A 14,876-nucleotide genomic window follows, 5' to 3' on the forward strand; every position below is an offset into this window, starting at 1 on the left:
TGTGATTTAAAAAGGGTACATGCGTCATTTTTTTTGGTATATGGTGTAATTTTGTGAATGCAAAAGGGGTAAATGCGTCATTTTTTTTCCATCCGTTGCTTTCCGTCCGATTTTGAGGTGATTGATTTTGGCTCCAAAATTATCCGCGGATGGATTACATTACTTTTCCTTCGAAAAATTTTAATGAAGTAAACGGCGGAAACTTTTCCACCGTGGAAACTTTTCCTTAATTTTACTTTCCACTCTTCCAAGTAAACAGAGCCTAAATAACTTTGATATTATAACCCAAAGTCTGAACCCTAGAGGTAAAATCTAAAAAAAATTAACTTTGATACTATAACCCAAAACCTGAACCCTAAAAATAAAATAGAATAAAAATATTTTAATTATTATTTTTAATTCAAAAATTTAAAAAAAATAAAAAAAACTAAAACCGGTGATATCCTGCGCGCGCACAATCGCGCACTGTACGGGCGCGCAGGATATCAAATTTCTCTCTCTCTCTCTCTCTATATATATAAACTAAAATTATTCAATATTTTAATATTTTTAATATATTGAAATTATAAAAGAAAAAAATATTTATCATAAATTACATTGTTAATTTTCAAAATTAGCACAAAAAATCCAATACTATTAAATAATTTATAAAAAAATTATTAGATATATTAAAAAATAATAAATTTTATATCGATATTAAAAATTAGACATGGTATAATAACGTATTTTTTTTAGTATATTGAAGTTTTTGATATATATATATATATATATATATATATATGGAATATATTAAAAAAATTTATATTTTTTCCTCTCTAATTAGACGTATTCATTCTATTAAAAAGAATGTGTAAGCAAATTATTTTATCAATAATTATTTTATAATTAAAATAATTTGATAATTAAAAAAATCATTTGGTCGAGCATCATTTTGTCAGCCACTAAAATTATATTTTTATTTTACAATATCACCCTTAATAGGAGGAGTACACGGAGAGCCGGACTCATTCCAGGAAAAAGAAATAGCCCTTTTTGCCCTTCCGACGGCTCGAATTCAACTTTGAATCCGCAAACATTCCCAAACTCGTCGCATCAGCCCGGTCCATTACCGGTTCAGCCGTTCGCTGGGTCGTCGCCTTCCGCCCAGAACACAAATCTAACCATCCGTATCTCCGTTCACGAATCGTGAAGCTACGTATCAACAAGTCGCACGACTCTCAAAGCTCACGGTTCAATTCAACGAGCCGGTAACTCCTACCTTTCCCATCTCCGGTCGGTTTGAGCGTCCCTTTTAAAGCATACCCTCTCTCTCTCTGTCCTTTCCGATTCAACCATCGTCTCCAAGTCGAAGTCCGGCGACTGGGAGGGCAGCCTCCTCTCCGCCTCCTCCAAGATCCGATCTAGTGCCGCTTTCCGATACGAGGCGCCTCGGATCTCAGCCGACTCCTCTGAGCTGCTTTCTCTGCCACGTATCGTTCGATCTGCTCCCGTGGTTTGAATTCGAACCCCAGATCCGGATCTCGTCCCCGCTGCTGATCGGAGTCCGTACCGGACTCTACCGCGGCATCTTCCAGTCTCGGTTAGGTTTTAACCATCACAGCTTTCGAGATCCGCTCTTTGTTGTCGCCGATGGAGGCTTTGGAGGAACTGAGCGAGCTCGCGGACTCGATGGTGCAGGCTTCCGCGCTCCTCGCAGATGAGGACGTCGACGAGGGGTCGACCAAGCGGAGGACCTCCACGTTTCTCAACGTCGTCGCTCTCGGCAACGTTGTAAGTGCTTCTAGAATAGGAATTGTGCAAGTCTAGTTTCAGATTTTTTATTTATTTTTTGTAGTTTGTTTATGTACCCGATTAATACCCCAGGGTGCTGGTAAATCAGCAGTGTTGAACAGCTTAATCGGACACCCGGTCCTGGTATGCAGTTTGGAATTGCATTTCTAATATGTTGTTTTTTCCTCATATGTTTTCTCTGGCTTTATGCCAGTTAAATTGGTTTTAATTGCTTGCAGCCCACTGGAGAGAATGGTGCTACTCGAGCCCCTATCAGTATTGATCTGCAAAGAGATAGTTCACTTAGCACTAAATCAATTGTTTTGCAAATAGACAGCAAATCCCAACAAGTCTCTGCAAGTAAGAACATAAATCTATGCAATAGCATTTTTGATTTATCTACAATTACAATTTGCATCACTTGCATATTACCTGCTCATGGTCGGGCATTCATTGATAACTCTTAACTATGTACTCTAGTATCTGGGTCTGGATTTAGTCCTTTGACACACGTGTGTTGTTAGGTGCTCTTAGGCACTCTCTTCAGGACAGGCTAAGTAAGGGAACTGGAGTTCAAGGGTCTGGAAAGGGCCGAGCAGATGAGATATATTTGAAACTCCGTACTAGTACAGGTTTTACCTTTTTCTTTTCCTATTTTTTCTTCTTGTTAGTGTGCAATTCGTTGTTCTTATTTATGAATTTTTTGTTATACTCATGGTTTTTTTTTTCTCTCACCAGCTCCATCTTTAAAATTCATAGATCTTCCAGGTTTAGACCAGAGATCAATGGATGATTCCGTTGTAAGTTCCCATTTCTAATTGTGAAATTGCATTTAATATCAGTGCTATTTTTTTTTCTCTATAATGTTCGGCTATGATGTTCTAAGTTTTCTTTCTTCAGGTCAGTGATTATGGTGCACGCAATGATGCAATATTACTAGTTATTGTGCCGGCTGCTCAGGCACCCGAGATTTCTTCTTCTCGAGCTCTAAGACTGGCTAAGGAATTTGATTCAGAAGGTTTGTACTGCTTGTCAGAACATTTCCTCCATTTCAAACATCAGATTTTGAAGATGAAATTGCATGTATAGATCAATGGCAACTTGCATTTTTCTATTGATGTCTTGTCGTAGACTCGTAGTTATTTTATACGTGCTATCTTCTCCTTTCATTTAGGAACTAGAACGATTGGTGTTATCAGCAAGATTGATCAAGCTGCTGGGGACCAGAAAAGTCTTGCAGCAGTTCAAGCTCTTCTTTTGTCTCAGGGGCCACCCTCTACTGCAGATATTCCTTGGGTTGCTCTGATTGGTCAATCTGTTTCTATTGCTTCGGCACAGGCTGGATCTATTGGATCTGAAAGTTCACTTGAAACAGCATGGAGAGCTGAGACTGAAAGTCTTAAAACTATACTTACTGGAGCTCCACAAAATAAGCTCGGAAGAGTAGCGTTAGTTGATACACTTTCCAAGCAAATCCGGAGTAGAATGAAGCTCAGACTGCCAAACCTTCTTTCAGGGTAAATTTTATTTTGATAAATTTGTTGTTGTTTTTACTTGAGTACATGTATGTGAAAGTGGGCAAATTTTCCCTTTGTACTACACAAAATGGAAAGTTTTTATGGTGATGCTACTATTTATCCAATGCACATCAAGGTTTCTTGTAAATCCTTTGAAGAGTAGTTTGGTGTGTCGAAGGAAGCAACTAAACCAATAAGGTCAAGATGCATATGGGTTTTAGCTAGAAGAGGTTTCCTTTCTTATTAAATACTTTGAAGTCTTGAAACTATTAAATACTTTGAAGTCTTGAAACTTTGCCTGACAACTCTTGAACTGTAGATCCCTGGATTGTTTCCTTGATTGTGACATGGAAAGTGGGCTGGCTTTTTCTGCTTTTACAATTTTTTCTTCACCGACATTGCTATGCAGTTTTCATTTTCTTTACTAGCAGTACGACCTTTGAGGTTGTGACTAGGCAAGAACTATATATGCCAAACTATTCTGACCTTGGGATCACCTGTTGCTCAACCACTTTCCTCTTCAGCATTACATGTAAAAAGCATGCTGAACTAGTTCAAACATGATAGATGAGCCAAATTTATAGATTGTTAGATTTAACTTTTAATGGATTCTCTTTCTTATTTTTAGATCACATAAAGAAGATTTGTATCAAATTAAATTGTCATAATTTGTCACTTTCAATTCATAAATAAGAACTATATCATCTTTTGTGTGAATCGTGAATTTAATGATTATAACAAACTATGTCTGCTATGATAATCATCAGCTAATTAAGAAAGCTTGACTTAATTTGAACTTATTTGAGTTGCCCTCACTAGCTTTGACTTTGTTGGCCCTATACACTTTCATCATATAGCCAGAAATGCTTGAGTTAAGAAGTAATGCTATATATTGGTTATTGTGCTTGTTAAGTGTCACTTGATGTATTGTTGCATCGATACATTTCTTCTATGTTATTGCTGTCATTGATACAATCTCTACTGCTTTATCTTTTTGATTTTTTATCATTTTTTCAATATTATTAATTTTGAATATGATACATGCAGATTACAAGGGAAGTCACAGATTGTGCAGGATGAGTTGTTTAGACTTGGTGAACAAATGGTGGAGAGTGCAGAAGGTACCAGGGCTATTGCCTTGGAGCTTTGTCGAGAATTTGAGGACAAATTTCTTCAACACGTTGCCACCGGTGAGGTCAGTAGGCTTCTTTTTCCTTTTATATTTTTATCTTCAGTTTGTTTTGTGCTAGGTTCAGTTCTGCTGTCTAATTAGGTTTTGATAGTGTTGTCGCCAGACCCTCACCTAGGTGCTCATGTTTGTCCAAGGCTGAATGCCTCAATTGAAAACTATCTGCAACAAGGCATGTCTGAGGACCTTAGTTAACAAGTGCTCTTCAAAAATGTTAATATACGATATAGCTTGTTTCCTTCCATAACATCTAGAATTTAGGATTGCCCACGAATCTTTATAGCACATACAATGAGTTCCAGATTTCATCTGTCAATATTGCATCTTGCACACTACACACACATAGAAGTTGTTTAGCCAATCAAATATAGAAAGTTATAGATTTTTTATCTATGAGTTTGGTTGATTAAGTGTTTATGATCCTTATCATTATTGAGTCTGAATATGCACCCAATCTGTACTTGATCTATGATTATGCATCCAATCTACATGGCTTGTGAGCTTCTGTTCAAGTTCTACTCTGTGTCATATATCCTAGTAAAGTGCATTATGATTTTTTTTTAATTTAATCATATTTTTTGGTTTATTTAGTGTTATTAGCTCTAAATATTTTTCTTGTTAACTGCCTTACTTTGCTGTGGCCTCAGCCCTCAAGCGATAAAAGGTCTCGGCATTTAAAATAAAAAACATGTGCAAGTTCTAAGGATGCTTTGAAGGCTGTCTCATCACTAAGAAACTTTCTTGGAATTTTGCAATGTTTTGAATGATGATGTTGATTCTATTTCCAAATTTCTTTATACTTTCTGAAGCAAAATATGTTTGTGCCCTTATCATAATACCTTTAATGCGTATGTAACTTATTCGGAAAATTTTTCTGAATATTAAAATGAATAAAGCTGATAAGTTAATTCATTAACCACCTATTATTCAAATGTTGTAAACCTAAATTTTTCTTATTTTGAATAAGGTTACTTGGGGTTAAGCTGTCTGGATCAATCTTCTGGGAATTTAATTGTTAGGAACTACATTAACATGCCATATGTGTGCACAGAGGAAAACAGTCTCATCTTTTCTCTCATTAACCCTCAGTATGCATGGGGGAGGTACCTTGTTGAAAATGGTGAAGACATTTGATAGATAAATACCCCAATCATTTAGAACATGCCTTGATGACTATAAGAACCGAACCCTTTGATATAGCACTAATTGCTTACAAATGAATGTCTCACTGCCAATGGGTTTGACCATGATGTACTAATAATCCAATCATATTTAGTAACTGTCTTTAAATATATAAAAGCCAAGCCCTTAAACAAATTTGGATATTAATATTTTTCCCCTATATTTCTCCTTGTGGGAGACAAGCCAAGGATGTAGAAGAGATGTAATGGGTGCCATCACTTGATCTTGTAGACTATGCCATGTAGGTGAATCCATTACCTCAATGGGACAAGTAAACAGGTTATGGGAGCCAAATTTTGTTGTGTACTTTACATACATTCAAACTTTCTCTAGTTACTGCAGTGCCTATTTAAAGTATTACAACAACATTAACAAAGCAACCAATTTCTTTGAGGTCATTTTGTAGCATTGTTTGTTTGTTATATAGCACCGTTGTGTTTCTTTTACAGGGTGCAGGTTGGAAAATTGTTGCTACATTTGAAGGAAACTTCCCTAGCAGAATAAAACAACTTCCACTTGATAGACATTTCGATATCAACAATGTCAAAAGAGTATGCATAGTTTTGTCATTACAGATTTTTTTTGTTTGTTGTTGTTCAGTCCATGTGGTTAAGTTAATTAGTTGCTCTCCATCAATCCATTATATCTTCTAGATTGTGTTGGAGGCAGATGGTTATCAACCATATTTGATATCTCCTGAGAAAGGTTTGCGATCTTTGATAAAGGGAGTACTAGAACTAGCAAAAGAACCATCACGGCTTTGTGTTGATGAGGTAAATGGTCCAGTATTTTAGGCTTATGGCCAAACTATTTTTTCATTGAATTGTATGAGCTTCTCACTTCTTGATACTATGCAATCCTCATGCAAATTTATTCGAATCCCCACTCCATGTACTCAGAATTTTACCTCGTTTTCGTAGTATACTTTTGCCTTTTTTGTCTTTCTGTTTTCAGTCTGCAGCATCTTTAAGTCCTTTTGATTTTCATACGCATCATGTTAGATTTAGGTGTCACTTTTTGAATGTTGTAACCTTGTCACAATTGCATGAGTTAATACAACAGACTTTTCAGCGACTTTGTTTGTGATGTGACCTAGATGTTTTTATCACAATAGGCATCTATGCACCATTACAACTTTTTGTAGTAGTTTAATCTTATTCTTATTTCGAACTTCTTTATCAAATAGGTCCACCGTGTTCTGTTAGATATAGTTTCTGCTTCAGCGAATGCTACACCTGGACTAGGTCGATATCCTCCTTTTAAAAGAGAGGTAGACTACTATTAATGTTTCTGTATTTGTTGACCAAAATTATCTTGTTTGTTCTCTTCTTATTGTATGGTTTTTTTTTCTCTGGAAAAGGTGATTGCTATTGCATCAACTGCATTAGAGAACTTCAGAAATGAAGCCAAAAAAATGGTGGTTGCATTAGTTGATATGGAGCGTGCATTTGTTCCTCCGCAACATTTTATTCGTCTAGTTCAGCGGAGGTTTGTTTGTTTTTATATTGTTTGCAATTCTTGCATTTGGTCAAATGAATGAACCAATAAATAAAACATCTTGCTATTACTTTTAAGATTTTTTGAATTGGAGAGTGCTAATTAAGGTTTCTGTATTCAACTGTTTTGTCAATGGAGATGCTTTTTGTTTGTAGTTAAGTTGTTAGGCTTTGAAGAATCATTGTTAGGTTCTAAGTTTCAAATTCAATTTCTTATTGTTTTTATACTGACAACTCAAAAATAAAATTTGGTTCACCTTATTTTCAGTTTTTGGTTCTCATTTTTTCTAGTGTATATGATGTTTGTATTCACATGATAACTGAGAAGTGCAGTGATATAAACTCTTCTGATGGAAGTGAGCTCAGCTAGTCCTTGGAAGTTGGTAGATATGATATTTGCAAGTCTAGATGTGTCTTAATCTCACAATTACTGAATTGCAACTCCACTGTCTTCTAACGCAAGCGATTATTTGCAGAATGGAGAGGCAGCGTAGAGAGGATGAGCTGAAGAATCGATCATCGAAGAAAGCAAATGAAGCAGAGCAAGCCATTTCGAATAGAGTAATTTTAAAAATTTATTCTTTGAAGCATATTTTTGCAATGATGTAATGAGTTTTTCCATTTCATTTTCTTTTGGTCTTTGATCATTTGCTCCTTCTGCTGTAAGCCAGGCTTCGAGTCCTCAACCAGGAGCTCAAGGTGGTAGCTTGAAATCAATGAAAGAAAAACCTAATCAACAAGACAAAGAAACCAAAGAGGGTTCCACATCTACCTTGCAGGTTGCTGGACCTTCTGGAGAAATAACAGCAGGTTCATTTCCCAGTTTCCTAGATATTCTCCTTTATGATCTGTACAAATTTTGCAATGAATTTCATGCAAAATGTTTTCACGTGCCTGAATTTATAATTAGCATAATTTCATGAGTGTCATGAGATAACTTTCAGCATTCCTTAATAGCATGTTTGGTTCATCTAGTGGAATTGGCAAGAAATGGAACAGGTATTCATGGACAACGAGCAATGTAGAGTTAGAACTTGTTTCATTAGTTTGGTAGTCTCATTCCTATAACCAAAATATCCCTACAACTAAACTTCCAAAGGTGTTGTAAATGTGTTTCATTTGCTTGTCTAATTGTTAAAAAAATTTACTAGAAGAACATCCTATTATCAGTTCATAGAGTTTTTTCTGTGAGCATTTCAATATATCTGACTTACAATGCTATACTTTCTAGCTTCTTTCAAAAAGTTCTAGCTCCTACCGCTTTCAAATTGTGCTGGATTTTTATTCATGTTTGAGCAATTTGGATTCACAATTAATGTTCTACCACATCTTTGTTCTAACAACTATACGATATTCATTTCTATGCACTTTTGTACAATAATCTTAATCCTGCACAAATTGAAGTTCTTTCTTCCTGATATTCACCTTTCTATGGAGTCATTTAATGTTTTGATTTTCTCAATTAGGATTCTTACTGAAGAAAAGTGCCAAGACTAATGGCTGGAGCAAGCGATGGTTTGTTCTCAATGAGAAAAGTGGAAAGGTAAATTCTACCATTTTTTATTACATATTTTGTAAATTACTTGGCATATTGGTAATTATTTATAAATTGTTCTCTGGATTGCTTCCATTTCAGCTTGGATACACAAAAAAGCAGGAGGAGAAGCACTTTCGTGGTGTCATCACTTTGGAGGTACTGATGTTTGCTTTTTCCTTTCTTCAGTTTCACTTGCCATAACAAGTTTGTTGAACGAAACATATTCTTTTAGGGCTTGTTCACTGTAGAATATTAAATGAAAAGAAACTAGAGATAACATAAATTAGGAAAGCTAATTGATTTTAAACATGAAATTAACTTGTTTCTTTCCTGCCATTTCTCAACTATTAAAGACACCCATATCGACATGCTATTTTGATGGTTAAGAAGATATACTTGTTTTAGGTCTGGAGTAATGTTTAATTACTTCTTCAGTCAATTGTTTGTAACTTTGGAGCAAAAGGCGATATCGCTCACCCCAAGTGGCCCAGAATTGTTTGCAATTTTGGTTATAGTGAGTCTGGTTATAACTTTTATATAAATGGAATGACATCTTGAGGGTTTTGTGCACTTTCTACTTTGTTAACAAAACTCTAAACATATTTCTACTTCTACTTGACTGCTAGTGATGTTTTTTGGTATTTGAGCTAATTAGACAATCTCCCTTTTCCCATTAAAATAACAAGAATATAAAAATGACATGGATATTTGAATATCCTTTTTAAGTACTATGGACATGTTTGGCAAAAATGAATAAGTTGAATACGTAGCGGTAAAAAGGGAATCAGATTTGGTTGTGTGGGACTAACAGCTATTGTGAAACTCCAACATGATTGTAAATACGGCTTTCTAGAGAAAATTTTCACATTATAGTTTAACCAGAAACTAATGTTGAACAGCCTTCGCAAAAAGCAACATATTGTAAAGAGCACAGTGAAACAGCATTATTTGCTGTGAGAAATTGTTACTTCATACAAAGTTGGTATCTTTATGTTTAGATAGGATAGAGGAGGTAATTTTAATGGTGGTTCCACTTGTTTTTATGGACAGCAGATTTCTACTTGAAGTTTATCTAACATTAGCTTTTTTCCCCTCTGAAATGAATGCTTGCTAGTAAACCTGGATATAAAACTTTTTGCTAGTTATGTGTAGGATGTGATGCTATATGTGTTCTCGTTGCTTAAGAGCGATCCATCTTGATGATGAGTTCTATGATAACAAAAAATATAAATTAATCATCTGATGTTTAAGTCAAATCTTTTTATCCTGCAGTAATTATTTTTAAGACAAATTCATTAATGCCCATGTATATCTAGTGAGTATTTATATTTTTTCCTTGCAGGAATGTAATCTTGAAGAGGTTCAAGATGAGGATGATCCACCTAAAAGTTCCAAGGACTCCAAAAAGGCAAATGGACCAGATAAAAGCCCAAGTCTTGTCTTTAAGATAACTAGTAAAATTGCATATAAAACAGTTCTAAAAGGTGACTTTCTTGTGCATACAATAACTAGTAAAGTTGCATATAAACAGTTCTAAAAGGTGACTTTCTTGTGCATACAATAGTTAGGGGTAGCAATAACAATAATATGCAATGTCCCAAACTACTTGGAAGATATTGAATGTATTTTTGGCAGTATGCTTTTTCTTGTATCTGATTCATGAACATGCTTGCAGCTCACAGTGCTGTCATTTTAAAGGCTGAGAACATGGCTGAGAAAGTTGAGTGGATGGACAAGATAGGAAATATCACTGGTTCTTCAAAAGTTACTTCCACAAAGGATGCATCTGAATCTGGAGGTACTCCAATGAGACAAAGCCATTCAGATGGTTCACTTGTAAGTTCTGAAATATAAGTGATTCCATCTTCTTTATTTGCAGCATACACCATTATTCAGATAGATGAGAATAATAAACCCATATATATGAGGCTATAGCATAACTAGCATAACCACTAATAGAGAAATATCTGGAGACTCTACTATGTATTCTGGCACTTACACAGTCACACATATTGAAGCATAAATATGTGTTGATGCATGGCTTGTTATAAAAGACACAGTTGTTCTATTAGAAAAATACTTGGAGAGATATTTATTGTCATTGTCATATCATTGTCACTGTCATCATTATAATTATAAAAGTTTTGTTTGTCTTAACTATGAGGTTGACTACATAGCATGTTATCTCTTGATTGAGCTCTAAGCAATACTTTATCATATGTAATATTCAGATTAATTAATCATTTTTGATTGGCCTCCTTTTATCCTTAGATATTCTACTTTAACAGATATCCATACCATCTCAACCTAATTTACTAAATTTTTATTGCCTACTGTAGTTACATTCAATTGTCTATGAATATCAATTTGTAGTAATCTCCTGATTCATCATAATATTCTCATTTTTGCTACATTCATGTACGATAAGCTATATCACAGGTTTGTAAAATATTACTTTTAGTCTAAGGGGATATGTTGACCACATAAGGCTCCAAAAGCTCCTCTGCATTTCGATGTCTCATTCTTTATTCTGTTAATGCTTTCTTCATCCTCTTCTTGTAGAATAATTATAATTTACAACATATCCTATATGTTTAAAACTTAGGGATTTTATGGATATAGATATTTATCCTCGTGTAAGAGAATCTTTGCCATCACGAATTTCCTGTAGGTATTGGTTGATTCGGTGGTGGTTGGGAGACTTTTGGTATGACCGCGCATAGCTGTAGGTTAATGATTCTGACTTGATTGATGCTTAAAAACAGTTAAATTTGTTAAAATCCCTAAGAAATAAAATATTTGGATCCAGCTGCTTTGTTACCAAGTTAAAACTGAAGTAGGCTAGTGGGAAACTTCTGTGGGGCCGGGTTGGCCATCTTAGGATTGGTCGGGCCGGGCTGGCCATCTTAGGATTGGTCGAGCCGAAGGTTTGGATACTTGATGCCAACTTTAAAAAAAGAAGAAATTAAAACTGAAGGAATGCTATTAAAAGAGAAATAGTACAGATAGGACCATTACATGAAAATTAAATAACAGTCAACATCCCATGTTGGACGGAATTGATATATTCTAACACCTGGAATATTAAGCTTATTGAATAAAGTCACACAAGTGATTTTTAAGATTTTTATAATGTTAATAGAAAGTTCAATTTTCAAGGAAGTATTGTGGATAATGATACGGTCTACAATCAAGCAGATTATTGAATTTGAAGGTTCATATATCTTGTAATCACTATTCTTTCCTTTTAAAGATAAGGATTATGATATACCCTTTTCATTGCTTGTTGGCATGCTTGTGTCATTGTGTTCATGCTAGAATAGATGTGTGCTCACATGATCATGTTCTATTATTATGTGCTTCAAATGCTTATGAGGTACTCTGATCGTGTTATGTTTGAGATCTCAAACTGACATAGTAAATTATAGGACACAATGGTTAGAAGGCCAGCTGATCCTGAAGAAGAACTTCGTTGGATGTCTCAAGAAGTTCGAGGTTATGTAGAGGCTGTCTTGAACAGTCTTGCTGCTAATGTACCGAAGGTAAATGCTGCCTATGAGTTGCTTTGTCTTCTGTGTTTGACATGTTACAGCTCCTTGTATCTATTTTCTGATTGAACAGGCAGTGGTGCTATGCCAAGTTGAGAAAGCTAAGGAAGACATGTTGAATCAGCTGTATAGCTCAGTAAGGTTTGTTTCTTGCCATTCTTCAAACATATGCTTGCAAACTGTTAACGTATAAAAATTAAAAATTGATTATACCATTCGATACACCTGTAATATTGTCATTGAGTGGGTAAGTTGCCTTGCTTGTATCCAAGAGTAGGCAGGTAGGATACAGCGTTGGTTACGTATCTGTAAAGAAATAATCAGGCAGAAAGTTGGAAATTCTCACGCAGTTTTTTCTTCATGATGGGTTTGTGGCGAAGATTGTCATGATCCAAATAAACCCATTTTATGGTGCATGATAATGGTCCGTTTACTTGTGTATATAGATAATGGAGCTTCATCTGTAATTTTGTGTCTCTTTCCTTTTCATATCTTCCAGTTTACCACACCTTACTTATGTAGTGCATGAGCAATTCATGTGCTAATATAGAAACATAGCAGAGTGCTTGTATGTGTTGGCTGATTGGTTCTGATCATAAATCAGAGGTAGGCTCGTATGCAGATTCTATAAGGTTTTAACTTTTAATACATTTTGTGAGCAAACATTTTACAAGTTGATATAATAATGGGTAAAACATGATCATTGTTATATTTTTTCTGAGTTTAATTTGATAGTTGGCTATCATCCTTGAGATTGTGTAGCAGGTACATTTATTGAATGTAATCCTTTTCAACCATTTGTATTTTTTGGTCTAGTGGTCAAAGTAATGTGAAGATTGCAGAACTGCTCCAGGAAGATCAAAATGTGAAGCGTAGAAGAGAAAGGATTCAAAAGCAATCATCTCTCCTATCTAAACTTACACGCCAACTAAGCATCCATGACAACCGAGCGGCTGCTGCTAGCTGGTCTGATGGCGGCACTGCAACAGGTAACATCCCATTATTGGTTTCTAAGGGCATCAACTAACTCAGACTTCACTGAGTTAACATGGCATCTCTATTTTGATGTCACTTTTGCCCATACCAAACATTACTTGTAGTAAGTTTTATGTAAAGTTATACAATTCAGTTTCTATAAATATAAAAGATACTAAAATATATGTGCACTACACACTCAACCTTATTGATACTGAGATTCGCAACACATTTGTAATGAACTAATTCATCTTTACAACACAAGATACATATAGAGATTATAAAAATATTACTAAATCCTTGAAAATTATTAAATGAATCCATTCAATCCAGTATGTCTCTGCTTACCATGAGATTTTACCAACTCTTGTCCCTATAACTTTGGAATTTTGGATCTTAAGCATTAATTTGAACCGGCTTGGCATCCAGCTCTTTGGCTAGTTGATCTAATGAACTGTTTAATCTCGTCCTCATCAAGCAAGACTAAAAAGTCTAGTAGTTACCTTTTTGACTTAATCTATAAGTTTGTTTCCTATAACAATCAACTTCGGGACATTGCACACTAGTGTTTGAGCATGTATTTGTACAAATTGTAGAAATTAGCCCAAGGACCAAAGGCTCTGGTGATGATTGGAGATCAGCATTTGATGCTGCGGCAAATGGATCAGTTGACAGCTCGTACACTGACTCGTCTAGGTCCAGAAGCAGCAGCAACCGGCGGCATGGCACTCCAACTCAGAATGGTGATGCAAGTTCAGGAGCAAACTCTGGTAGTCGTCGTACTCCAAACAGGTTGCCGCCCGCTCCACCACAAAGCACTTCAGCTACGTACAGATACTAGAGTCAATTGACGGATGCCTTTAGAGCAAGTATTCATCTGTTACTTGATTACTTCATCACCCTCAGATCTATATATATTTGAAGCAGAATCGAGACAGAGGAACAAAATGGATCTATAGAATTAATCCCCCATTTGCGGACAAATCGATTTATCAATTTAGTACTGTATGTGTGAAAGGGGATCAGTATACTGTGTGAAGTTAGTGAGGTTTACCACCCTTATTTGCGATATCATATCCACCATCTTGTTGATTTGTAACAGCGTTTTGACAGTAGTAGATCATCAGACATTTCATTGTACCTAGAAACACCCTTGTATGTAAATTAGTGCTCCTTTAGATTTTTTTTTTGTGTTTTTGTTTTCTTATATCCCTTCAATGCAAGAGATTAAGTGAATCACTTTCGGTCTCGAATGGTTCACCCGAAATGTGCCCAGCTACTTTCTGATCACAATTGGAGTCCAGTGCAGGGCACCTGTACCTATGATATGCTACAGTGGGGAATTCTTTGTTGGGTAAGTGTTCATCCTCACAAAAGGTACGATGGTCTTTGCCTTGAGCCTTTACCATGTAGAAGAGATGCCACTCTTTAGGTGGCCTCCTTGGGGCCTCTCTTTCCTGGGTAATCTAGTACTGCAAATCTGTCCCTTCATTCTAGTAGTTAGTGGATGCTGTGACTTGAGGTCTGAGGTTCAAATATCTGTGAAGTCTAGATTAATAGGTATGAAATATTCAGCTTGTACAAATTAATTTTGAAATGATCAATTCAATCTTATAAAAAAATTTTATCGATCAATAGGATAAATTGAAAAATATACAAACA

General features: G+C 35.5%; 1 protein-coding gene across 1 annotated transcript; it reads left to right on the forward strand.

Moving 5' to 3' along the window:
- The first annotated feature begins 1,316 nt into the window (after positions 1-1,316).
- Positions 1,317-14,397, forward strand: LOC122028264 (dynamin-2A-like). The gene is made up of 22 exons (XM_042587302.1): positions 1,317-1,770; positions 1,864-1,914; positions 2,010-2,130; positions 2,295-2,402; positions 2,509-2,570; positions 2,671-2,788; positions 2,945-3,287; positions 4,335-4,482; positions 6,108-6,209; positions 6,312-6,431; positions 6,845-6,928; positions 7,019-7,146; positions 7,631-7,715; positions 7,826-7,964; positions 8,621-8,697; positions 8,791-8,847; positions 10,034-10,175; positions 10,367-10,527; positions 12,120-12,233; positions 12,313-12,380; positions 13,056-13,228; positions 13,811-14,397. The coding sequence occupies exons 1-22, from the start codon at positions 1,630-1,632 to the stop codon at positions 14,053-14,055; spliced, it is 2,787 nt and encodes a 928-aa protein (XP_042443236.1). The 5' UTR covers positions 1,317-1,629; the 3' UTR covers positions 14,056-14,397.
- The last annotated feature ends 479 nt before the right edge of the window (positions 14,398-14,876 follow it).

The sequence above is a fragment of the Zingiber officinale genome, chromosome 10A (assembly GCF_018446385.1).
Source record: "Zingiber officinale cultivar Zhangliang chromosome 10A, Zo_v1.1, whole genome shotgun sequence".
In the NCBI taxonomy this organism is placed as follows: domain Eukaryota; kingdom Viridiplantae; phylum Streptophyta; class Magnoliopsida; order Zingiberales; family Zingiberaceae; genus Zingiber; species Zingiber officinale.